General features: G+C 39.7%; 1 protein-coding gene across 3 annotated transcripts in view; it reads left to right on the forward strand.

Moving 5' to 3' along the window:
* The window catches only part of LOC110064435 (oncoprotein-induced transcript 3 protein-like), a 26274-nt gene extending 546 nt beyond the window's left edge, over positions 1-25728 (forward strand). The window contains exons 2-15 of one of the 3 annotated variants that reach the window (XM_020771491.2): positions 2112-2234; positions 4738-4860; positions 12210-12605; positions 13206-13616; positions 14651-14698; positions 16390-16782; positions 17063-17089; positions 18428-18472; positions 19924-19968; positions 20510-20533; positions 20942-20959; positions 21114-21696; positions 22032-22354; positions 24623-25728. In XM_020771491.2, the coding sequence (XP_020627150.2) occupies positions 4773-4860; positions 12210-12605; positions 13206-13616; positions 14651-14698; positions 16390-16782; positions 17063-17089; positions 18428-18472; positions 19924-19968; positions 20510-20533; positions 20942-20959; positions 21114-21696; positions 22032-22354; positions 24623-24771 (2550 nt within the window). In that variant the 5' untranslated portion in view covers positions 2112-2234; positions 4738-4772 and the 3' untranslated portion in view covers positions 24772-25728. Of the gene's footprint in view, positions 1-2111; positions 2235-4737; positions 4861-6878; positions 7012-10169; positions 10488-12209; positions 12606-13205; positions 13617-14650; positions 14699-16389; positions 16783-17062; positions 17090-18427; positions 18473-19923; positions 19969-20509; positions 20534-20941; positions 20960-21113; positions 21697-22031; positions 22355-24622 lie in introns of those variants that run through there. The other 2 variants (XM_020771493.2, XM_020771492.2) reach the window with 2 other exon arrangements.
* Positions 25729-27168: the final 1440 nt, after the last annotated feature.

Consider the following 27168-nt stretch of genomic DNA (forward strand, 5'->3'; position numbering starts at 1 on the left):
GATGGGAATCAACAGAGCAAAATAATTTATGCATTTTCTCTCCGCATTTGAAAGGCACGCAGGTGAGCAAACATTACAATTTCACATCTGAGTTTCTCGTAAACAATGGGTCCGTTACGCCTTTCCAACGTTACTGAATCGAAATGTATTTTGAATCTACTCAGAAAATTACTTTTTGGAAGAACTGTTGGAACCACCGCCTCTGAAAAAAGGGCACAGGAAGCGTTAACTGTTGGCATTTCTAGTTTTGAGATAGTTGAACAGTTTGTTTTACAAGTTAGCTTAACTGTATCAAGATGATGCAATGTGCAAGATATATTATTAAAACAAGGGTTTTAAACTGCCAGAGAACAGCGAACAACAGTTTAACATTTAACGAATTGACGTCAGTTCTCTCATGCGTATGTCCTGTTATTGATCATGAATTTAGTCATAATATTGTCAAAGTAGCTGTGGATCCACGAGGCGATAGCAAAGTGGATCCGCAAATATTATAAATTCATATGTCTTCGTGTCCGCTTAGTGACAGTGAAACTCTGAACGATTTTTGATCCGACATTTCTTTTCTTTTCGAACCAGTTGTAATTACTTGATATGACACTCTCGCCATTAGCTTTTGTTTTTACAATGTTCTACTAAAAATTGCCGTTAGAATTTCCCGTGTAATATGTGTGATACCAGTGAAGTGATAACATGAACAAACCTTTCACTCTTTGACGCCCGAGGAGCCTCATACGGCCACTTCATGGTCTTGCCATTTGCACCACTTGTGGCGTCATCAATTTAAATGTCACTAGATATTCTTGATAAGCAGATGGTAGAGCTAGAATAGATCCATCCGCGCAACAGTCGGTTTTGGATATCGACGGCATTCTGTCGTAGCAAATTGAAAAACAACGTTATCAGTTTTGGTGCAAAAATGGTGGTAAAATGGCCCATTAATTGATCCAGACTTTGCCCATAATTAACACCCGACTCTTTACGGCAACCAGAAAGAATATGAAACGAAAAAGGTAGCGAGAGTAAAAGGACCGAGAAAAATGAAAGGAAAAGGGCAAATGAAACAGTGGCAAAATAGCATGACGCATTTGACCAGCTCTTTCTTCCGGTGCATTACCCAGTCTGCAGTCCTTATATAAAGTTTTCTGCCTGATACGCTTACACAAAAGTTTCACTTTCTTGGTCTTTCGCTACAGTCCTTGCTTGTAGCCTTCTTCCTCTTTGACGTCTTATGCTTGCCACTATCAGCATCGGCCTCCGTTCGTATTGCTGGGCTGTTGCCAACGTCTATTAATTGTTCAAGTAAATCCACGTGCTTCCTAGGACCATCAAAAATATAAACACACGGTATTTCCATACAAAGGCCTCCACCCCGATTAACTGCTTTTCCACATACTTCAACTGATCCTCGATTAGTAGGCTTTGAAATAAAATGGGTGACTATACCAGTGCGGTTTTTGGTGTTTGCGAGGTGATATGGAATGTGGCCGATAACTCGACTTTCCTTTAGCACGGCGACTGCGTTTTTGTCCTCACCATTTCCCGGCTCTGGTTGCAAAGGCAAAATTTCACCGAGAGTGATACAGTTAATGATTTGTAATTTACAGTACAATTAAAACGTTTTGTTACCGTACAAGTGTCGGCCTTAGTGTTTGTATCGATAAAACACGTGTCCCTGACTTTTTTCCGAGGACCCCGGTTAATACGGACACTTTGGCATGTCCCCTTGGTGTCCGTATTAACGGGGTTCCACTGTATTATTAATACTTTTACGTTGTGTGGAAGGAATTTTTACCGTGTATAAATAAAGTTACAACTCAAGCTCTCTTCCGATCGATCGGGCTCAAGAAGGACAATGCATATGGATTTCCAGAACTTTACCAAACAGCATGTCGTATGACTGAACAAATTTTCACCAGTTTTTAAAGAAATGATAGAAGAAAAGAGGTTTATAATTGCACAGCGGCTCAAAGTCATTGTCTTAACAGACGTGCTTGTTTAGAAGAACACACAAAGCGGAAAAACTTAAAACAAAAGATAACCTTTTTTCCGCGTTGCTTTAACTGCGTATTTGAATGAAAATTGAACAAGCCGATTTAATTGTCCTTCAGATCACAGGCACTGAGACCAATATTTCGCTGAAGCGATGAGATCCTTTCTTCTCGTAGTTTGCTGCATTTTGGCTTTAAGCTGCAGTAATTTATCGGCTCTGGGAAAACAAGTAAGCGATGAAGGTAAGTGCTATAAGGATTTATTCAATCTGTGTTTATAGTTTCTGATAGATTAAGCCAGAGGACAGTGCTATAAGTAGATAATGTCGCAGTTCTCTGTCACCTCTATGATAAGTTACGTGCTGACTGAGCAGTTAGTTAGTTAACAAGCAATAAGTTGAAATTAGCAAAAAGTATTTCAGCTTACTAACGGGTAAAGAAACCCGCTCTTTGAATGTGAAATTGTTTAAAAGTTTTCAAAGAGTGAAAATGGTTCCTTGATCAACCGGGCGACTACCTGTAACATTAAGTACAGTTAATAATCGTTGTAGAACTCATTTTAATATTGTTCAAATCTGGCTATTAAATGCCCAAAACAGAGCTGCAAGTTTCAAATGCATTTGTAGCGGTATTGTGATGGGAATCAACAGAGCAAAATAATTTATGCATTTTCTCTCCGCATTTGAAAGGCACGCAGGTGAGCAAACATTACAATTTCACATCTGAGTTTCTCGTAAACAATGGGTCCGTTACGCCTTTCCAACGTTACTGAATCGAAATGTATTTTGAATCTACTCAGAAAATTACTTTTTGGAAGAACTGTTGGAACCACCGCCTCTGAAAAAAGGGCACAGGAAGCGTTAACTGTTGGCATTTCTAGTTTTGAGATAGTTGAACAGTTTGTTTTACAAGTTAGCTTAACTGTATCAAGATGATGCAATGTGCAAGATATATTATTAAAACAAGGGTTTTAAACTGCCAGAGAACAGCGAACAACAGTTTAACATTTAACGAATTGACGTCAGTTCTCTCATGCTTATGTCCTGTTATTGATCATGAATTTAGTCATAATATTGTCAAAGTAGCTGTGGATCCACGAGGCGATAGCAAAGTGGATCCGCAAATATTATAAATTCATATGTCTTCGTGTCCGCTTAGTGACAGTGAAACTCTGAACGATTTTTGATCCGACATTTCTTTTCTTTTCGAACCAGTTGTAATTACTTGATATGACACTCTCGCCATTAGCTTTTGTTTTTACAATGTTCTACTAAAAATTGCCGTTAGAATTTCCCGTGTAATATGTGTGATACCAGTGAAGTGATAACATGAACAAACCTTTCACTCTTTGACGCCCGAGGAGCCTCATACGGCCACTTCATGGTCTTGCCATTTGCACCACTTGTGGCGTCATCAATTTAAATGTCACTAGATATTCTTGATAAGCAGATGGTAGAGCTAGAATAGATCCATCCGCGCAACAGTCGGTTTTGGATATCGACGGCATTCTGTCGTAGCAAATTGAAAAACAACGTTATCAGTTTTGGTGCAAAAATGGTGGTAAAATGGCCCATTAATTGATCCAGACTTTGCCCATAATTAACACCCGACTCTTTACGGCAACCAGAAAGAATATGAAACGAAAAAGGTAGCGAGAGTAAAAGGACCGAGAAAAATGAAAGGAAAAGGGCAAATGAAACAGTGGCAAAATAGCATGACGCATTTGACCAGCTCTTTCTTCCGGTGCATTACCCAGTCTGCAGTCCTTATATAAAGTTTTCTGCCTGATACGCTTACACAAAAGTTTCACTTTCTTGGTCTTTCGCTACAGTCCTTGCTTGTAGCCTTCTTCCTCTTTGACGTCTTATGCTTGCCACTATCAGCATCGGCCTCCGTTCGTATTGCTGGGCTGTTGCCAACGTCTATTAATTGTTCAAGTAAATCCACGTGCTTCCTAGGACCATCAAAAATATAAACACACGGTATTTCCATACAAAGGCCTCCACCCCGATTAACTGCTTTTCCACATACTTCAACTGATCCTCGATTAGTAGGCTTTGAAATAAAATGGGTGACTATACCAGTGCGGTTTTTGGTGTTTGCGAGGTGATATGGAATGTGGCCGATAACTCGACTTTCCTTTAGCACGGCGACTGCGTTTTTGTCCTCACCATTTCCCGGCTCTGGTTGCAAAGGCAAAATTTCACCGAGAGTGATACAGTTAATGATTTGTAATTTACAGTACAATTAAAACGTTTTGTTACCGTACAAGTGTCGGCCTTAGTGTTTGTATCGATAAAACACGTGTCCCTGACTTTTTTCCGAGGACCCCGGTTAATACGGACACTTTGGCATGTCCCCTTGGTGTCCGTATTAACGGGGTTCCACTGTATTATTAATACTTTTACGTTGTGTGGAAGGAATTTTTACCGTGTATAAATAAAGTTACAACTCAAGCTCTCTTCCGATCGATCGGGCTCAAGAAGGACAATGCATATGGATTTCCAGAACTTTACCAAACAGCATGTCGTATGACTGAACAAATTTTCACCAGTTTTTAAAGAAATGATAGAAGAAAAGAGGTTTATAATTGCACAGCGGCTCAAAGTCATTGTCTTAACAGACGTGCTTGTTTAGAAGAACACACAAAGCGGAAAAACTTAAAACAAAAGATAACCTTTTTTCCGCGTTGCTTTAACTGCGTATTTGAATGAAAATTGAACAAGCCGATTTAATTGTCCTTCAGATCACAGGCACTGAGACCAATATTTCGCTGAAGCGATGAGATCCTTTCTTCTCGTAGTTTGCTGCATTTTGGCTTTAAGCTGCAGTAATTTATCGGCTCTGGGAAAACAAGTAAGCGATGAAGGTAAGTGCTATAAGGATTTATTCAATCTGTGTTTATAGTTTCTGATAGATTAAGCCAGAGGACAGTGCTATAAGTAGATAATGTCGCAGTTCTCTGTCACCTCTATGATAAGTTACGTGCTGACTGAGCAGTTAGTTAGTTAACAAGCAATAAGTTGAAATTAGCAAAAAGTATTTCAGCTTACTAACGGGTAAAGAAACCCGCTCTTTGAATGTGAAATTGTTTAAAAGTTTTCAAAGAGTGAAAATGGTTCCTTGATCAACCGGGCGACTACCTGTAACATTAAGTACAGTTAATAATCGTTGTAGAACTCATTTTAATATTGTTCAAATCTGGCTATTAAATGCCCAAAACAGAGCTGCAAGTTTCAAATGCATTTGTAGCGGTATTGTGATGGGAATCAACAGAGCAAAATAATTTATGCATTTTCTCTCCGCATTTGAAAGGCACGCAGGTGAGCAAACATTACAATTTCACATCTGAGTTTCTCGTAAACAATGGGTCCGTTACGCCTTTCCAACGTTACTGAATCGAAATGTATTTTGAATCTACTCAGAAAATTACTTTTTGGAAGAACTGTTGGAACCACCGCCTCTGAAAAAAGGGCACAGGAAGCGTTAACTGTTGGCATTTCTAGTTTTGAGATAGTTGAACAGTTTGTTTTACAAGTTAGCTTAACTGTATCAAGATGATGCAATGTGCAAGATATATTATTAAAACAAGGGTTTTAAACTGCCAGAGAACAGCGAACAACAGTTTAACATTTAACGAATTGACGTCAGTTTACTCATGCGTATGTCCTGTTATTGATCATGAATTTAGTCATAATATTGTCAAAGTAGCTGTGGATCCACGAGGCGATAGCCGAGTGGATCCGCAAATATTATAAATTCATATGTCTTCGTGTCCGCTTAGTGACAGTGAAACTCTGAACGATTTTTGATCCGACATTTCTTTTCTTTTCGAACCAGTTGTAATTACTTGATATGACACTCTCGCCGTTAGCTTTTGTTTTTACAATGTTCTATTAAAAATTGCCGTTAGAATTTCTCGTGTAATATGAGAAAAATGAAAGGAAAAGGGCAATAAAAAAATTCGGAACGGTCAATCGCAAAAAGAAAAAACCAAAAAGTCCAAATTTTGGCTTATATACGCATGCACCAAATTAAAATATTCTTCATTTTTGTACTTAAAGTTGGGGAAACCTATCTGTTTGGCAAAAAAAAAAAAGCTTTTTCTGCAAAACTAAGGCCCATTTAGTGACATGGCAGCCAAAAAACTGATTTAACGGTTAAAAACAGCATTTTTTGGGCGACCATTTGGTCGTGAAAGGGTTAACAGTCAGTTAATTTTGTCAAGCGGTGTTCAGATACAGAGAATAAATTTAAGACTCATTGCACATGCAACAAGGATGAGTGTGCTACTGGTTTGGTTACTCTGCCATCACATCCCACTGTGCTCTCAGTTCAGCAGCAGTTAGTAAAACTGCGCCCTGAGCATATCTTGGATAACAAAATCTTGGGCAAACTTCGGAAATATTATTCAAATGGTGTGACTCTCAATCCTTCCTGCTGCTAAGTACTGCGTCAAACCGCAGTATTTGTCGTGCAAATGAAAAGTCGTCTGATTTTGTAACCAAAATAGATCGTTTGTAGTTTCTGCTATTTAAAGCAGGTTAAGATATTTGTGGAAATAACATCAGCAAAGCACTATTGGAATAGCGGATTAAATTTGTAAAGATAAAATGATGGTTCTGGCCAAAGATAAACCTCAGTGATCTTATTTTATCTACATCATGTGTGTCAGCAGTCCACTACTGTACCGTTCGTGTATAGCACTTAAAACATACCTTGGTCAATTTTTTCCCAAGTAAGATCTTTCCAATAAGATGAAGGATTTCGTGACTTTTGCCTAATTGTTTGTTTGGCAATACTCGCAAAACGGAAAAACTCATAACAAAAAATTAACATTTTTTCCGCGTTTCTTTAATTGATTATAAATTAAAATTATCAACCTATTTTTAGTGTCTGTTTACTGGGACGAGGAAGCATTTCGCTGGAGCGATGAGATCCTTTTTTCTCGTAGTTTATAGCGTTTTGTCTTTGAGCTGCAGTTGTTTATCTGCTCTGAAAGATGACGTAAACGACGGAGGTAAGAATTAATATTGATTTAGACTTCATAATTAGTGTCTGACAGATCAAGCAAGACCGTAATCCACTCATTAGATATTGCCATGAGCCAACATGTTCTCTGTCAACTCTAATAACTCACTGTGTTTACGGATCGGTGTCAGTTAATCAACAAGCAATTAAAGTTTAAGGTACATATAGTGAAAACTTATTCACGAGTAACGGTACTTCATCTTTGTGCAAAATGGAAAATTTCAAAAATTTCACAACGTCAATTGGGTGATTAAATAAAGAGAGTTAATGTGTATGCTGTTGTTTCTATAATTAGTCTTCTGTTTACTTTATCAATGTGTTAACTGGAATGTGTTCGTCAATGGACAATTTAAGCAAATGAACGAACTATCTTATCTGCAGTGGAGATTATTTAAAATATTGGAAATGATAAAATTGGAATTATGGCCAAGGCCTCGAGTGCCAGTTATAAAAAGTGCCACTTTCGTATTAAAGAAATACTGTTCAGGAAACTGAGTATTATATGACAGAGCTGAAGGTTTTTAATTCATTTGGAAGCTGTCTTGTTTATAATGTGCAAACCAGTGACGCCCTGATCTAAGGAACATAATTCGGACGAAATCAGTATTTTTCCGCATTCGGAAGCTTACGCGGGATAGAACTGTTTGAACTTTATGACGCGTTTTTTGTAGGAACGGTGCACCGCAATTCGAGTCGACAATTGACGTTCTTCAAGATTTGCCCAGGAATCTTTGTTAATAAGTAAATGGAACAACCTAAGTTAGCAAATGCCTCCGCCTTTCTAGCACGGACACCGAAGGGACGGGATTCATTGTGTAATGGTGCTTTAACAGAGAAACCAATTAAGAAGCCGTCAAAGGACTGGAAACTCGATGATAAATAGCGATAATGAATACTAGCAAGCGTCCCGATACGAATTTGGGTTTTCCGCAGTTACTGAGAAATCTCAGTTTTACTCTGTAGGTTAGCTTCCTGTCACTGTCCATATTTGATTTGTCAGTCTTTTTGTCACTTCGCCCAACATCTGTTACCCAGTTTCTTTTCATTTTCCCCGTTGTCCACAATGTCACACATGAATGTGTCAAATAACACTCTAGCGAATTCCGGTGGAATATTCACTTCGCAAGTTTCCCACTCTGTCCGTGCATTCTTGATTTCACTCTCCTAGCTGTATTGTATTGTATTCGAAAACCAAGTAACTTAGAAGTAATGGTCGCTCACAAAATTAAAAATTGAGATACTGAAATGCAGATTTTGAAAAAGTTCTACTTTAGCGTTGGTTGATCTTGAGAGAGTGTGAAATCTTGGAAGGCAGGTTGTTTTTGATATCAGGTTTGCGATAAATCAAGCACCGTTTACTGGTATTTCGATGGACGTTTAAAAATACTCCTCGCATAAAAAAAAATACAAAGTCTTTACCTTTCCGTTGGTGCGGTAGCTTGTGTGCCTCTAGGACCCCTCAAGCTATGCCATCGGAAGCCTTTGTACCCCCGGCAGGTTCGACCACGCTGGAGAGACCCAGGACGAGGAGCAAAAAGGAAATAGACATCCAGGTCCCCTCAGGTTGAGTATATGACTACGACCCTAAAAGGCAAGCTGAGATGGACAGTGACATGAAGGAGGTCATCGTGATGAGTGGAGGAAGATGTCACGGGACAGTGAGAGAAGCAGGAGAGAAAATCCTGGGTTTCAGAAGAAAGAAGAAAGACGAATGGATACCAGAAGGAAAGTGGGACAAACTTAACTTAACAAGATCAGTGAGATTTAAAAACTTCTAAAGGAAGAAATACCAAGACCTGGATGGGAAGATGAAGAGTTTGGCTAAGGGAAAGTAACAGGTGGATGGAGGGGCACAACACTCTGGAGTCTCACAACCTAAGTGTTCAGTAATGTCATACAAGAGCGATAACTGCCACCCTGGAGAAAGACATTCGTAAATAGCAAACCAACTTCCGTCAAGGGAGAACCCGGAATACCATATCTTTTCTCTCAGGCAGATAATGGAGCGGGCGAGGTAATGGAACACCTCAATCTATACGCCAACTTTATAGACTTTGGAAAGCGTTCAACAGTATCCACAGAGAAACGCTATGGCGCAACCTGTGGTATGCAAGATAGTGAATGTCATCAGGATGCTGAACCACGCTTGCCCATCTCAGATCATCTGCGTTAACAAGTTGACGGCGAACCTCCCACTATCCAAGCGGGTGTAAAGCGGAGATCCAAACTCTCTATGTTCCTATTTTCGCTTTTCAGTATCAACTGGGTCAAGAAAGACGGAGCAAAAGATCAAAGAGGCATTTGTTGGACTTTTTCCAATGTCTTCAGACGACATAAGCCTCTAAGCCCACCGCTACATGACACGAAAAACCAAACATCCACAGCTTTTATGCTTGCACCTAAGGCCAGCACGAAGAAAACCAAGCACGTGAGAATGAACCACCGTTCAGACGCATCGATCATCCTGCATGAACAGTAAGCAGAAGAAGTCAAAGATCTTACGTACCGTAGCCCTAAGATGACCCCCGATCAGAAGAAGAAGCAGTGAGTCAGTTATCAAGGCAATGCTTTCCAAAGCAGGGCAAGCACTTGCCTCTCTCAATAATATCTGGAAAAGCAAGACGATCAGTTTAAAAAAAAAAACTACGCTTCTTTTTGGGTAATGCTTGCACAACGCCGCTGTATGGGTGCGATTCATGGAAGATCATAAAAGCCATCTGCCACAACCTGACACAAACATAACACAAAGCTTACAACCTGAACATCTTCTGGTCCACCACCCTTTCGAACGCCGAACAAAACCGGACAACCTCAGCCAACAACATCAGCTCCGAGCTAAAGAAGAGAGATAGGCGCTAGATCGGTGGCGTCCTCAGGATGGAGCCATCTGCCATCAGCAGAGTCAACATGAGCAGGAAAACCCTGGAAACGAGCAAGAGCAATGATCGAGAGAGACATGGTGACGGACGGTAGAAATTTAATTAAAGGTGACGCGTGCGAGAGAAGTCAGATTTTAAGAGCTAATTTTATGCGCCTAAGGGAACGAGGAGGATTCAGTGAGAGCGTGGGCACAAGAAATATTAAAGTGCGCTTTAAATGATGATTTTGTTTATTGTTTTCGCTACGAACGCTTACTCCTGCAAATAACTACCGCCACAACATACTCTTAAGATAAGCAAAAACCATTGGAAATCTTCCGTCAAGTGCTATCTTGAGATGTAGGATTTCGTAGACAGTTCCAACCTGTTTGTTTGGTAACACTCTCAAAGCGGAAAAACCCAGAGCAAAACAATTTTCCGGGTTGCTCTAATTGGTTGTGAATATAAAATTATGCCGTGCGATTTAATCGTCAGTTTAAGAAATACTGCGCTGGAGCGATGCGATCCTTTTTTCTCCTAGCTTGCTGCATTTTGTTTTTGAGCTGCAGTAATGTATCTGCTTTTGGAAATGACGTGAGCGAAAGAGGTAGGTAGAAATATGGATTAGACTTCATAGCTAGTGTGTCACAGATCAATCCACACGGCAATCCGCAGATAAGATAATGTGACTCAATGTGTGCTCTATCATCTCCATAATACACTGTAAGTCTCTGTGCCTATCGAGCGGTGCCACTTAATCAACAAGGAATAGACGTTTTTCGTAGTAAAATGGCTTTTAAACTTATTCTCGAGTTAATAACCCCTCTGTGCAAAATGAAATTGGAAAAACAGTCAAAATGCCAACTTAACGGACATTGGATGATTACATAATGTGAGCTAAAGTATCTTCTGTTATCTCCACAAACTACCTCGATCGACAAGCAACATATATTGACAGTAGTCTTAATTTTTCTACAAGTAAACGAACCCTATCTGAGCAGCGTGAATTATTTGAAAATTTTCGAAGCGATAAAATTGGAATCTTGAACAATGCGTCGGATGCTAGTAAGGAATAAATTACGCTTTAGATGTCAATTACATACTGTTTGAAATCTGACTCTTGGTGCATTTGGAGGTTCTATTATATAAAACGCGCAAAGTGACGCCAACCAAGTAACTGTAGGCCACTTTTGGACGAAATTATATTTTTGCGCATTTGGAAGCCAAGGAAAGAACCGTATGAACATTACGACGCGGTCTCTGTCATGAGCGGCTCACCACATTTCAGTTCTTCAGAAGTTGCCCAAGAATATATACTAATAAGTAAATGGAACTCTTTAGTTTTACTACCTAATGTGGATACTGAAAGGACATAACAAACTCTGCATTACTGAACAGTCCGTATAATTGAGGTCACAGATATGACGCCATTGTTAAGGCTATTCCAATGGCATAAAGTATTCTTCAAGTCAAGTACGTCTTTGAGACGAGATGCATTTAAATTGCTCAATAGTCACAGACGTCACTGCATGACAATCGTGATCAAGTTGTGCACTGAACCTGCACCAGACTTGTTTATTGTCACTGTGTTTCAACTAATCAGAGTAACGTACCAGTAAAGCGAGCATCCTCCAAAAACACTTTCACTCTTTTGATAACGAAATCTCGAAGCTTTCTTTAATCTTTATCTGTTTGAAGCCGGTTCGCTGACATCAGTGTAATTTTCTCTCATATCAGTTCATAATGGCGAAAGTGAGACCACGCGATCTTTGCCCGGATGATGACAACAACAGAACGCGCAAAGAACCCTGGTTGATCGAGGGTGCTTCCATCGGAAGTCTGAGCACATTTATGTGTCTGTGTGAAAATAACCATTTTACAATAACTGTCTAATAATAAAGTCACAGAAATACAGTACAGCCCTAAAATAATGCACGCGCAAGACGTGACGCAAGAAGTTCATGCGCCGCAACAACACGCAAGCCGCCGCAAGCAGTTAAAATGTCGTGTTTTTGCAGTTTACCCGCAAGAATATTCGAAACGCAAGAAGCTGAAAATCTAACCGCAAGAAGCCGCAAGAAGGTAGCAGTGTTATAGTAACACTAGTTATTTATACTTGTGCAAGATTTCTTTCCTTGAAATCTTGCACCTTAATCACGGGCTGTAATTTTGGGCAAATCGAAAGCCCGGAGGATTAATGTTATTATATATATTGTTAGATGTACATATCCAGGATAGGAAATTTCTTATTACACAGCTAGGTGTGTAATAGTTCTAGGAATTAAGCATTAAGACTTATGAGGTTGCTCCTATTGATTCCCTGTAATAGAAGCCAACCCGTGTAAAACCGGGCTTTATCAAGACCTCTTCGAGTACGACAGAGCTGCTGGTTTTGAGACCTTAGGCAAACCGCAATCCGACAAAAACATTTTGGACCGTGCAGTGGGATGGTATCGCTTCACTGGCAAGGCTGGTACTCACATGGCTACACAGTGTGTTCCCTTGAAGCATTGCGGCACTGAAGCTACTGGCTGGATCAATGGCCCTCGTCCCTCTAAAGAGGATGGCGTCGTGAATCGCACGGTGTGTTTTCACTGGGGAGGGGAATGCTGCTTTTGGAAGACCACAGTGAAAGTAAGAAATTGTGGTGGATTTTATCTGTACTATCTGAGAAGAGAACCTTTTGGAGTGTACAAGAATTTCCGTTACTGTGGCAATAACGAAGGTAATGTTGAACAGAATATATTTGAATTGTCTTATTTTTTGTACTAGATGTAAAATATTTTATGTGTGAAAGACCATTGCAGCTATGTACTAAGTAGTTGTGAAAAGATCGCCCGAAAAACAAAACTTGAACTAGATTTGAACCCAGTGCCGTGCTCTGCCAATTGATCTAACCTATCGGGCCAACTGGGAGCTCGTCCCTTTTTGAGCCAGTTGTAATTATGCAAGTGAACTGTACTACTTTGGTCGAATGGCTTACATTATACAAAGACTATAGCAAGTTTCTACGCAACGTAGCAGGTTTGGAAAAGCCGGTCTGAAAAGGTTAACGTTTGAATAGACGCGTCGGCAATAGCGTTCAAAGTGGGCGATCGTCCGATCCCGAATGAAGAAATTATAGGACCAATGACGTACATCATGCACGTAAATCGGCAGCTTTTAAGACAAACGAGGTGTGCATAGAATAATAAAGCCGAGACTGTTCAGCATCAGTTAGTAGCAAAAGTTCAGCACTAACTTATTTGAAATAAGAAGTTTTATTTGTAGTGACCATAGGATAATTTGTTACATAAAATTCACGGAATTTTGTTGACAATTTCAGCTATTACTATTGATCCATGTGACAAGCGCTTTTACAAAGTATTAAACGATGCTGATCGAGCTGCAGGGTTTGTGACAGGTAGCTCCACCTTGTGTGACCGAACATCAAAGAATAGAGTGATATATGACAGTTGGTATCGCTTCAATGGGTCTGCAGGTGTTGCCATGCCAACCGGCTGTGTCGATACAATGCGATGTGGGGCCAAGGCTCCTGGATGGCTGTACGATGGCCACCCAAGAGAAGTTGAAGGGGTGGTTCATCGATCTGTCTGCTTCCACTTGAATGATAAGTGCTGTTTCTACAAAACGGATATCCAAGTCAAGAACTGTCGTAGCTTTTATGTTTACAAGTTTCATAAACCGCCAGCAAAAAATCTGCGGTATTGCGGCAACGGTACAAGCAACAATACTGGTGAGCAGCAGTAACCTCTTGCAGTTTGTTTTAATAATGAAATTATTTGATGATGTTAATTGAGATGATCGTCATAGCTACAACTTTCCATGGCCAGAATGGCCAGCAGGATTAGAGCAGTAAAAAATTGGAACACCTATAGTTTTTAAATACATGTTTCGGATGACCCACATACATCGTCAGTAACGATTACAGGAAAACTGCTATTTAGTGAGACACAACAGCAGGAGATTGAGTTAGTACTGGACACAATACTGCTGAAAACAAAATATAAGACTAAAGAACGAAAAGCTTGCAAAATATCACCAGGAAAGTGATAACAACGCTAAGCTGATAAGTGAATGAAGATGGCGAATTTTAAGCTCGGTAATGAAATGTGAAAGGTGAATTGATCAACATGACAGGAGCGTGGGACAAAAAAATTAAGATGGTTATTTCATATGGATTTTTCCCGCGCAATGTACAAGGCCTCCTTGATTTTAGCTGGAAAGTCAAGGATTAAAACTCAGTCCTCGGAGCATGAAGCCCGGCACATTCCTGATTTTTACAAATGTTGGAAAACGCCCGAGTGTTTTTCTCCGTTGTTAGATTGTTCACGAATACATGTAGCAGGACGTCGGTTTGTTTCTCCGAGAAATTTGTAAGCTACCCGAGCACGTAATGTTTTGTGTATCGCATCTTTCACAAGGAACAAGTTCTTGATTTTGTAGGGGACAAAAACCAACTTGAAGTCTTAATCTAAACAAAGGCGCTGGCCGAAACCTCTTATTTCTAGGCTGAGTAACGCTCGAGACAAGGTCAATAAAAGGTAATTTGTAATAAACTTTCGCTTGGGCTGATTCCGGTGGAGTACGCTTGGTAGAGGCAAAGAACTTATTGAAGCAATGATTAGTAATAATGTTGATCACAAAGTGGAGAGCGGGATGGATTGGAAGAGGCTTTTGTCCGAAATGTCAGACCAGGTGTTGTTGTAAATGATCAAGAATAATCTTATAACTGATACATTATGTGGCTTGTTTGTTTGGTTTCCGTAGAACTATCACCTCACGATACATGCAAACGAAAACAAAAAGAAGAACGAGGTAAGTAATGTCGATTTCTTATATGGCAAATGGGCCACGTTCAATAAATCAATATTCTAACATGGATCCGAGGCTTTCGGGTCAAAATTACAATTTTTACAAGTTTCTTTTGTCTCACAATTCCCAAAAGAGACTTGGAAACAAATAAAACACCGCCAAATATAGAAGTTTGTCCTAAGAGCCTCGCAGTCATGTCAGAATATAGATCTATCGAACGTGGCTTCTTGATCCATGATGAATTGTTTCCCCGAGCGGTCCGGGTTTGGTATACGCGCCTCCTGTATTGCATGGACCGCGCAAAAACAGCTTCGGCAAGTGGCTTTTCCAAAAGAGTTCCAAACTATTGCATAAAAGAAAACAGTTTCTTTAAGAAGAAATATATTTCCTTTCACGAAAGCGGCGGAAAAAATGCAAATATATGCTTAACTTTGGAGCGCGAGCTTACCGAGAATTGAATTGATATCAGTTTAAGAATTATATAAGAGCCATTATATTATGATGATTACTGTACAGAACTAGCTTGCCCGGTCCATATTGGGGAATATCGGTGTAGTTCATTTTTTTTTACAAGTTTATATCGCTAATTGTTAATTTGTAGCAAATAGGGCTGCTCCATCATTAAATGAGACATTATATACTCATTGGTTGTAAACAAGAGACTATTTATAGTCTGAAAATAACTGGCTTAAATTCCAAATTGAAGACCTTTAAGCACAAATTAAACAAGGATATTAATATACACCACACCACTACCAGATTGAAATAGCTAACAATCTATTTCCAGCGAAAACGGTTTAAAATACGTGTCGCACGTGGATCTATTCTCATTAGAATACCAAAATTGCTTTTTTTCAAATGTTGGAGTACGCATTCCCCTACGCTAAAGAAAAACTCAAGGCCCTTGAGCGTGTCCAAAGACGAGCCACCAAATTTATCTTGAAATGTGATTTAACTTATCCAGAACTTTTAGCTAAATTAGGTCTTTTGCCTCTCGAGTTTAGGAGGGAGGTTTTACATTTATGTTTCTTTTATAAATGTCTTAAAAGGCACATTTATTTTTACTTCCTATCGTATGTTAGCTTCAAATCATATAAGTACGATATGAGAAATACAGAAGCCATGCTTGCAACGGGTCGTTTTAGAGTGAAAGTGAATCAGTTTTATATTAGTAAATTTAATATAAACTTATGTTAAATTTACTAATATAAAACTGATTCACTTTCTTACTAAGCAATGATAATTGATCAATTGTCCTGATGGCTACAGGCAGGCTGTTCCATAAATCCACAATGCGATTGAAAAAAAGACCATTAGAATTTAAAGATATCTGTTCTAAAACGACCCTTGACAAGTAATAAGGAGAAATTTTTATAGTTTTCTGATCACTTATTGTTGTTGCGATTTGCTTATGTTACTATTCTATGTATTTTATATCTTATCTCAGGCAGTTTATTTAAAATAAGGAATCTAGAATTCTGTATAAACTTGCCTAATTACTCAGATATCCCCTTTTTATATTTGTTAATATATTTAATTATTTATTTTATTTTATTTTGATCATCTGTGTAATTGAATTTGAGTAAATATGTAAATAATTGAATAAATAAATAAATAAATAAATAAATAAATAAGTGATTTCTATATGAAACATCAAAGAGTAAATTTCAATGTTCATTTTTTTTTCTTGGCAGACAATCCCTGTTTGTCCGGTGATTATGTCACACTATCAGAGCGTACCCGCGCTGCGGGATATCTAACCCCCAAAGGACATGCACAGTGTGACCGAACAGACTTAGATGATGAAGAAGGCTGGTATCGATTCAGTGGTAAAGCAGGTTCAAGGATGGCTAAGAGATGTGTTCCTGTCAGACGGTGTGGTACAAACGCCCCTGGTTGGCTGAATGGTTCTCATCCATCTGAAGGTGAAGGTGTGGTCAACAGAACCGTGTGCTTTAACTGGAAGGACGACTGTTGTCATTGGAAGACTGAAGTCAAAGTTCGCAACTGTGTTGGTTTCTACCTTTACTATCTGAAGCGAGACCCATGGGGAGGCTGCAGCTATCGCTACTGTGGCAATGGCAAAGGCACGTACACTTATATATTGAGCGCAAATACTGTATTTAGGCCCCCGACCCCGACCCCCGTCCGGGGGTTATCTTTCCAAAAAATCGGAAGGGAGCTTAATAGATATACAAGGTTTATTCAAATTACGCCAAAAAACTAAGAGGTTACTTAATAAATTTCATGTTTCAAAATGGGAGGCAAATTAGAGAGGGGATGATCTTATTTGACAGGAAGGGTTAAACAGAGGAGTTAAAAATGCTTGTTTTAACCGTTCCATCTCTTTTTTTGTTTATCGTTTAGGACCCACGAAACCACCGCCAACACAAGGCAAGTTTTTTTTTTTAATTTATGCAAGTAAAACACGCTGGACTCTGTTTTTTTCTGTTATATGCATGAAGCACGTAAGGAAGTGAACACAGCGTGCGAAATAGAGAGTTTTAACTCACGTGTCCAGCACCCACGCAAATTAAATTTATTGGAACAAAAGAAAGTGTTGTAAGTGAATAAAGATGGTGAATTTTAAGCTCGGTAATGAAATGTGAAAAGTGAACTAATCAATATGGCATGAGCGTGGGACAAAGAGACGTATGAGTCCCCGACAGGAATCGAACCCATGACTTCCCGAACACTGGGCGGACGCTCTATCCACTAAGCTACGAGAACTCGTGGAGAACAAAGTCATTTAACTGAGTTAATATGTGACAGACGTCCTGCATACTGTTAGGATCAGCACTGTGGAAGTCATCGTGAGAGTGCCGGTAAGTGAATAAAGATGGTGTTCGGGAGGTCATGGGTTCGATTCCTCTCGGGGACTCAGATATTTTCTTTGTCCCACGCTCGTGTCATGTTGATTAGTTCACTTTTCACAAAAGAAAGTGTCGACAAAAAAAAAAATGAGTTGGACTCCCACGGGATTGGTTTGGAACACCAATATGGCAGCCATTTCATTGTTTTCAGAACACCAATATGGCTGCCGTGACGTCCTACGAAAACGCTCTGTTAGTGTAGGGATAAATACGAGCCTATAGACGAGTGTTTCTTTATACTTATTGAGTTTTATCACTTCCCTGAATGCTATGTAATAAAAAAAGCACGGTCAAGCCTCTGATTTATTTTATCACAAAGCTCTTTAGCTATACAGGAAATTGGGTTCAAACAACTTTTACTTCTATGCTATTCACGCAGTATGACGTTGCGGATCGTGAACGACTGCATCAACAAACCGTTTTGTTTTAACAACTTCTTTTCAAAGAGTGTCTGAACTCCTTCGATAAAACCTCAAACCACTTGAGGTTTTATTACTAATTTTGTTTTGGAGCTACACTGTTTCAATCGAGAAGTTTCACTTTTCTTTTGGGTAAAAGGTACAAGTTTTGTTACGATCTGAAGCTGTACAAACGCAATAACGGCTGATAACAGTGTAAGTGCACTAAACCAGTTGCGCGACTGAGCATAACAGTTCGCCACAGTACAAGTGATATTCAGCTAATTCTACCGAAACACTAACAACACAAGGCAAGTTGAAGCCTTTCTTATAAAAAATATTTCATGGAGTTCGTGAAACACGAAACAAATGAAACTTTGCGTAATTAAAAATAGACCGTATTTAGCAATGTTTGGGCTCTCTTACGATTAACACTCAGCCTTTTCCATATTTATTTTCAGTGTCAACAGCCGAAACAACGGGAATGACAGAAACCACTGAATCTGGTATGTGACTCAAGATTAGTATATTCTGTAGCTAGTGTAATGATAGGACTGACATGTTTTTTCATAGGAGTTTATACAAACCACGACGGCGAGACAACCAGTAAAACGTCCGAAACAAAAGGTTGAGTCCCCGTCCACACTACAGCGGAGGAATTTGAAAACGGAGGTTAATCAAACGGAGGTTAATCAAACGGAGGTTAATCAAACGGAGGTTAATCACTCTGAAAACGCAGCAGATGTTTTCCGTCCGCACCACGCCGGAGAAATGTAAAAACGCAACAATAACCGGTCATTTCGGAAAGCGTTTGAAAAGCTCTTGTTTCGTGATGAATTATTAATAAGCAGGAAAGAAACTCTGCATGTGCTTATAACTTCTTGGCAAAAAGAGTGACGTGGACAACGAATTATTGAATTTTTTTAATGCAGAACGCTGTCTTCGAACCGTTCGGCTGTTGCTACCGAGCTCAAACAAAGATATAAGCAAAACTGTATATATACAAAGAGTGGCGAGATTTTTAAGTTGGATGTAAATTGACTTTTTAATCGCCGCCATCGCGGTTGCGTAAACTCCCTATGAATGCGAACATATCATGCTGGAACCACTCGAGTTAATTTTGCGTAACAATTGATTCTGCTTTAGCGTGCATCATTAAGATATGATGTACGCGGTAAGTTTGGGGAGTACGAAAGAAACCTGAAATTTGCTTGTGAGCAACGCCCGCTTCTTAAGTGCTCTCCAAACACCATAAGTGCATCACAACTCGATGATACACAGCCAGTCGGGGACTCAGATTTTTTTCTTTGTCCCACGCTCGTGTCATGTTGATTAGTTCACTTTTCACAAAAGAAAGTGTTAACAAAAAAAAAAAATGAGTTGAACGCCCACGGGATTGGTTTGGGACACCAATATGGCAGCCATTTCATTGTTTTCAGAACACCAATATGGCTGCCGTGACGTCCCATGAAAACGCTCTGTTAGTGTAGGGGTAAATACGAGCCTATAGACGAGCGTTTCTTTATATATATACAACCTTTATTTATACACGATAAAAGACGTCAAAGTTAACAAGCTTGTGGGGTCGTGTACTAATAAAATACATAAAATAACTACAATTAATAGATAAATAATTAATACAGTTAATAAAAAATTAATACAAGAATTAAGTAATTCTTATAAAAAATATAATTTTGATAATTTAACGACTGCATCAACAAACCGTTTTGTTTTAACAACTTCTTTTCAAAGAGTGTCTGAACTCCTTCGATAAAACCTCAAACCACTTGAGGTTTTATTACTAATTTTGTTTTGGAGCTGCACTGTTTCAATCGAGAAGTTTCACTTTTCTTTTGGGTAAAAGGTACAAGTTTCATTACGATCTGAAGTTGTACAAACGCAATAACGGCTGATAACAGTGTAAGTACACTTTAGCCTTTTCCATATTTATTTTCAGTGTCAACGGCCGAAACAATGGGAATGACAGGAACCACTGAACCTGGTATGTGACTCAAGATTAGTATATTCTGTAGCAACGCCCCCTTGTTAAGTGCTCTCCAAACATGGTAAGTGAAACACTACTCGATGATACGCAGCCAAAAGAAGGAATAAATTGTTTTCCGATTTCTGACGGAGAAAAATGTGCGACAACAACCACTCGTACCAGAAAAAAAATTCCTCTAGTGAAGCGAAGCCAAACGTAAACGGCTTTGGTCACACCATAAGTCCTCATTACTGGATTTACTTCCACGTTAACAGAATTTCCTAGGTATGTTACAGATAATACTGCAAGGACCTCAAAGTGTTGCGTTTGCAAGGCCTCGGCATAATGTTCCATTTCCCTTTAACGTAAATGTTTGAGTATATTTGCACTTATTGTTGCAAAATCAGATCTTTTATTATTTCTAAGTGTATCTGCCGCGCCAATCGGCAAAATATCAGGTTTTGCTATCTCTTTAGGAAAGATAGAGACGGGAACGGGCAAGGAGGGGGCAAGTTTAACCAGTTTGTTTGGTAATGTGAGTTATAATTTTCTCTTTTAGAAACAAAAACCCCACCAACCTCTGGTAAGTAAAAAGAAGTTCAGCACGATCATGGTCCACCATGCAGCCATATGCGCAAAGTGGATGATTCAAAAGTCAATGCTAATGTTAATCCGTTCGCAACCAAACTGTAGCTCACCGGACTCGTCCCCCGATGTTGAGATAAAATATTTATTTTATTAAGACGCGGGAGATGATGGGAAGGAGGCAGAGAGAAGAGAGGGTTCCTTCTCCCATCATTCATCATCCTGGATTCCTTTTCACATGAGACTGTACTGGGACGAGTCACGTATCTCACACAGTACAAATGTGTTTAACTTAGCACGTGTTTCAAAGTCAGATTGGTACAGTCTTTCATATCTTAAGGACGGCTTGATAAAATAAGACTACAAGATTTACATTATTTATTAACTCTTACTTTTCCCATTACAGTTCCTCCACCTCATGAAGGTAAGTGTCACATTTGAATCCGTATTGTAATAACTTAGACCCTCAGTCCTTTAATATATTTCTGATTCATGTATCACTCCGCGAACAGGCAGACTTATTGCTTTACTCATTAACGCTTAACTGCAGTCACGTTTTTCATCTCGTCTTTTCACAGAGGTCAATGTCACGTGCCTTCAGAACGAAATGTACATCAGTATTCCTAGGTATCTTCTTCACGGCCTCGACGTGGAACATATTCGTCTTAGTGATGTAAGCTGTGGAGCCACAGAGACCCCAACCCATTTTATTCTCCACACTAGTCTGACGGAATGCCACACAAAGAGCAGGCACACCGAGAAGTTCATTTCCTACTCGAACAAGGTGGAGGAAATTCCCCTGGAAGAGGGTCAGATTATCACTCGTGTGCGTGAGGTAGAAATCCCCTTCACTTGTTACTATTCAAACATGGGAGTCGTGTCCGCTGTTGGTCTCGAAGTTAGAAGCAAAAAGATCATTTTCTCCAAGAAAGGATATGGAGAATTTGTACTGGAAATGAAGATTTTTCCAGATGACAAGTTCCTCGGCCACTACAAAAAGAACGATTTCCCAGTTGAAGTGAAACTGAGGCAAGAGCTCTACGTAGAAGTCAGCGTGGATACAGACGATAGCAGGCTCGAGATTCTGGCAGAGGAGTGTTTTGCTACACCTGACCCTGATCCCAATAATGACGTCTTGAGATACACATTCATCAAAGATGGGTACGAAACATTTGTTTTGTTTTTATAGGTCTACAAACCCGCACATGAGCTCTACATGAACTGCTGGCTGCTCAGGCTGTGCCGTCTGCGTCATTGAATTCAGATAAAAATCGGACTCACCTTGCCTCTTAGCCTCGGGATCACGAGTAATTAAGAAATTTCAAACTACATAAATTTTTTATGTATCCTGCAGAGCAGACGGCTATATCCTATTCACCCGCCCGTTCTCCAGGCTTTTATTTCTAAAACTGTCCTTGTTACAGTTGCTCCGTCTCTTTTCTCGCCAGCTGACTCTACCGTCACATACCATTTTTCCTTTGTCCTTCCTTATACAGATGTGCAATAGATGACACCGTGGAGTTCATTCCAACAGTTGACGAAAGGATGCAGCGGTATAAAGTGGAAGCGTTCAGTTTCGTGGGTGATCACCCGTTTGTGTACATGCACTGCAAGGTCAAGATATGTAACGCAACAGATCCTAACTCACGCTGCGCGCAGGGATGTCTGCATGACCGACGTAAGAGGTCGCTGTATGCTCAAGAGTCAAATGACGAGGAGTATAATTTGGCCCAGGGACCATTCATGCTACAGGAGGAAGATATTAATGAAGCAAATCTGCAGGAAACTGTTGATGGATTGCACAGTCTGGATATTACAGGTAAGCTAAGGCAGAATCTCCAGCGCAGTGATCAGCGCAGATTATCTGCATATTCTGCTTGCATGCTTCTACACTCTTTTACTAAGAGTCATACAGGGGTATTCTCGTGATGGGTGATTAGCTGATTTTATTTTCCGTGAAATGTGACTTTAGGAAATTATTCTTCGTGATCCGTGACCTGAAGGTTTTGCGTGACCCGGGAGGAACTTGAATTATTTACCAATATTCGTGATTTCACTACTCTATTCTACGTGATTTGGAGACGCGGGTCCTCCGAGTGGTTAGAGTCATGTATCAAGAGTGACTTAGACATACGATTTGCAATATGGAGCCTTGACTTAGCCTTTCACGATTTTTCTTTCTTCAAACACTCTTTCTAGTGCAAGAACGGGTTATTAAAAAGAGTATCTTATTTGCTTATTTTTGTGATTCAAGAAAACGAAATTTTTATATCCGTGATCCGTGATCCTCATTTTTTTCCGTTCGTGAACCGTGCCATAGACCCCCCTTGTACGAGTTAAAACGTCAAAGTTATAAGCTAACTTATACAGCGTGCAAAATCAACTTGTTGAAAAGTGGAAAAGGGCGTATAAGAGTATTATAAAGAGTATCAGATTCAAGTCTAAACCTCGGATAGTGCTTTTCAAGCAGTCTGATTGACTCATTGAATCTCGGTTACCAAGTATTGTACTTGTGTTAGGAAAATAAGTGCGGCAGATGTCGCTTAGTTTAAAGTCATTCAAGTGGCTCTGGAAAGTTCTACCAGAACAAAAGGGGCGAGCTGCACCGTGTACGTGGTTCTATAACTGGCTAATCGAATCAATAGGTAAACAACACAAACAATGCTCCTAACCCTAAGAACAAAAGAGATGCAGATTGACAACAACGAATCAAAATAGAGGTTTTAAAGAGATGCGGGTCAACTGGAACAAAATGGCTGAAATCAGCAGAATTGGTAACTTCCTACCGCAAAAATACGGGAAACAGTGGGCAACGCCATTCAGAAAACCGCAAAAAGCCCCAAAATGTCACAACTATAAACTACCTCAGAAGAGCTTCTTACCATTGAAGAATTTCGTTAACCAATTATTCCATTCGCCCTTTTTGTAAAGATCGCAACAACCTATGCCTTCTTCCTTAATATAGAGATTTATCCAAGCCTGTAAAAGGAGAGCTCCTGGGCCGGTTTGTTCAAAGCCCGATTAACATAACTCAGGTTAAGCGAGAATTTTTATTTTAGTTTCGTAACTTTGCAGTGAGGTTTCCTGTATATTGTTTGTCCTTCTGTTTTGAGTTTGGATTATCTCAAAATACACAACAATAAAGCAGTGGAAAACATTTGTATACAAGAAATATTTATATTTCTGTTAACTTTTAATCCTGAAAGAATGAGAGATGCGAATGCAGCCATAACACTACTGGAAAAATGACCTGAAAAAATTTCAGGCCTTGAACGCGATTCGAACCCACGACCTCTGCGATACCGGTGCAGTGCTCTGCCAACTGAGCTATCAAGGTCGTGGGTTCAAATCCCGTTCAGAGCCTGAAATTTTTTCAGGTCATTTTTCAGTAGTGTTATGGCTGCATTCGCATCTCTCATTCTTTCATTATTTAATTGCTACTGTTGGACATCTATTACCATTTTAATCCTGAGTTAGCGTTAATCGGCTTCCGAACAACCCGGCCCCTTTTAAACAAGTTAACCTGACATGAGCCCGCGATCCAATAGAAAACCAGCACTTGGTCACTTGGTCAACTTCAAAAAACATGTGACGTCGATGAGCTCTAAACTTGAGCCCGCAGTATTGCCACGTGATACATGGTCAGCGGGACCTTGATTTGACAGGTGTCAGACGACCTTAATGTGGATGTCCAATATCAAAGGAGGCTTTATCAAGGCTATGTCTCTGTCAACCTTTTAGCTGGAGTATGGCCGCCATCTTGCGCAACTCCGTCGCCGTCGTCGCCGTCGTCGCCGTCGTCGTGCCTACGCGCTCACGAGCAATACCGCTAGCCACGATAACCATGAGAAAATCAATTCATGAGTTTCTTTGTCGTTCCTATATGGGTATGAGGCTCCGCTTGGCGGCTCTTCGGGTCGCCGAAGCTCCGCTATTAATCACCTCGTATCCAACATTTTGACCCGCTGATATTTGTGTTACATCCTAATCCATCTCATTTCATTTTTCATGCTTTCTACTGTCATTTTGTGTGTAAAAATATAACATTAATAACTTAAATGTATTTAAATGTACTTTATTGATGCAGATCAGAAGAGCAGTCCTTTGATCGTGGCTTCCATCATGACGGGCACCATATGTCTTATGGCAATGTCGTACGTGGCTTGGTCCAAGAAAACAGGCGCGCGTGCTCGGGGCTATCTACCACTAGCACTATCTCAAACAAAAATAGACTAGACTTCGTACCTTCACCTTGTTTGTTTGTTTGTTTGTTTGTTTGTTTTCAATTAAGTAGTTCTATTTAGTAGCTGCATTGCACATTATTTAGCTGTTTGACTCACGACTAATTTTGTTTAGTATCATCCAACTAGTGGACTAACGCAAATCCTGCATTTTAATTGGCTACGCTATTAGAGGACTATTAGTAATAGTCCTCGAGTAGCGAAATTGGCGCAATCGAGCGGGACGCTTTCTTTCGTTTTATTCCCAAATAAATATTTGTTCAACTTGCGTTTGCTAACTTTATTATTGCCTTTTCTGTCTGACTAGTTGAGTGATACTTGAACAATTAGACCCTTCGCCCTCAAGGGCCACGGGTCAATAGCCCATTCGGTTTCGCCTCATGGGCTATTGACCCGCATTCCTTGCGGGTTACGGGTCTAATTGTTAATTATATGCGAGAACTAAGAAGAAGATTGGCATCATCAGTACTAGTGCAAAACTAAATAGTTAGGTATCGTTGTGTCTTTACAGACACGAGTCCGTCTAGTTTGCGGTGATATATATTCAACAACTTACCACATCCAATTTGGCAATTAGCCAATCGGAAGCCTTGCCAACTGTCCCGGTACACTGACCTGATATAGCAGGATTTTTGGTCGAAAAATTTGGGTGCGGTAAATTGCTAATCCAACCTCGCCCTGGTGTTTTTGGGTATTGGGTATTTGGGTATTGTAGTCTGTAAGTAAGTAGTCTAGACTGGGAGAGTAATAAGTAGAATTGAAGGCAGTTATAAGGATTAGAAATTTCGCAATGTTTATGGGTTGTTTGCAAAAACTGCAAAGAACCCACTAATTTCGCAAGGGTACCGGGCCATAATAGTAGCACAACTGTACTGCCGTAGGTAATGAACTGTAGATAATGTAAATGTAGATATGCACTTTAAATAAAGTTTTAAAAAAATGATAAAAAAAATTGTAGTGGTCAGCACTCGCATAGAACAGGTTTCAAAACAGCGGAAGACAATAGCAGTTCCAGCCCTCAATTTTCTTTTCGGTGACATTTAATGCTCTAAACCAGCTCATCACTTATACGGTATAAGTAGACCATCTTTTTGCCTCATTACTTGAACATACTAGCAACTTTCTGCCAACTGTCGCATATGTTTATTAGATTTTAGGCCATTTGTCAGTTGTCAGTGAAAATTATCCTTAGATAAAACTTTCTTGACAAACAACGTGTCTAACATAATAGTCAGTGGCATAGATACAGCGTCTACCAAAACATCAGCTAAGGCCGCACTAGACAGCAGGATGTTTGAATTCTTTTCCAGTTCTCTCTTCGTCTGCTATCATCACCAAGAGGTTTAACAGAATGGCAATGGGACAAGCAATGGTCACGTTAAAAGAATGGTAATGGGACAAGCAATGGTCACGATGGCAAAAGTAATCTTAAAAGAATTTGTGTGACTTAAGTTCCAGATAAATTATGGCGACTTCGGGTAATAAAACACTAACCTGGTTTCACTGGAGGAATTGGTAAGTGATTCTTCAGATTCCCCGGGAGAGGAGACTCCCAAGAGAAAAGGTTTGGGAATGCTCATTAGAAAATTCGAATTAAACCTCAATGTGGGACCAATCTGAAAGTAGCTCAAGCATTATAAGACCCCTAAAAGAAAGATACCACTTGAAAACGGACAGAGAGCGCTTTATTTATCATTTGTTTGAGTGCAACTCTAAAAAAACCTAAAAGATACCTTTACGGCTAAAACTAGTCGCGTTTCGTCTTGAACACCTAAGCTCACTTATCTTGGTCTTTATCAATGGAAGTAAACCCCCCACCACACCCACACACACACACACACACCCATCGCCACCCTCGGGCCAGAGTCATGATCGATGTACAATTATGGCAAAAGAAAATGGTTGCAGTGGAATATTCACAATCGGTTCTGTTTTAGTTAAATGGTACTGCCTTGCTATCAGTACTACGCCCCTAACTTGACACTAGCTTGACGGCGGATTAAACACTGCTTCTAATCAGATGAACTCCTAACTGTATATTACTTTTTGCGTTCACCGGCTAAGTGGTCTACCAATTGTTTCGATGTGTGTTCAGTGGAAGAGAGATTCCAAGAGAAGTAGGTAATTTCCTCCTTTATTGACCTCATTCGTTCCCGGAAGAAATTTTACGTCTGTTGCATTTTTAGTTCTAATTTAGCAATTTAAATTGACAGGAAATTTGTCGAACGAACGCAATGGCAGTACAAGAATGGAAACAGTAATTTTACCATCGTAAAAAAAACCTTACAGTTACCTTTGAACTTTTATTTCCCAATTCTCCTATGACCAAGGACAAGATATATTCTAAATAAATGTTCGTTTATAAATGGTGCAATGAACAAACCAAGCTCAA

The sequence above is a fragment of the Orbicella faveolata genome, unplaced genomic scaffold, assembly GCF_042242905.1.
Source record: "Orbicella faveolata isolate gen_17 unplaced genomic scaffold, um_ofav_v1 contig_1, whole genome shotgun sequence".
In the NCBI taxonomy this organism is placed as follows: Eukaryota; Metazoa; Cnidaria; class Anthozoa; order Scleractinia; family Merulinidae; genus Orbicella; species Orbicella faveolata.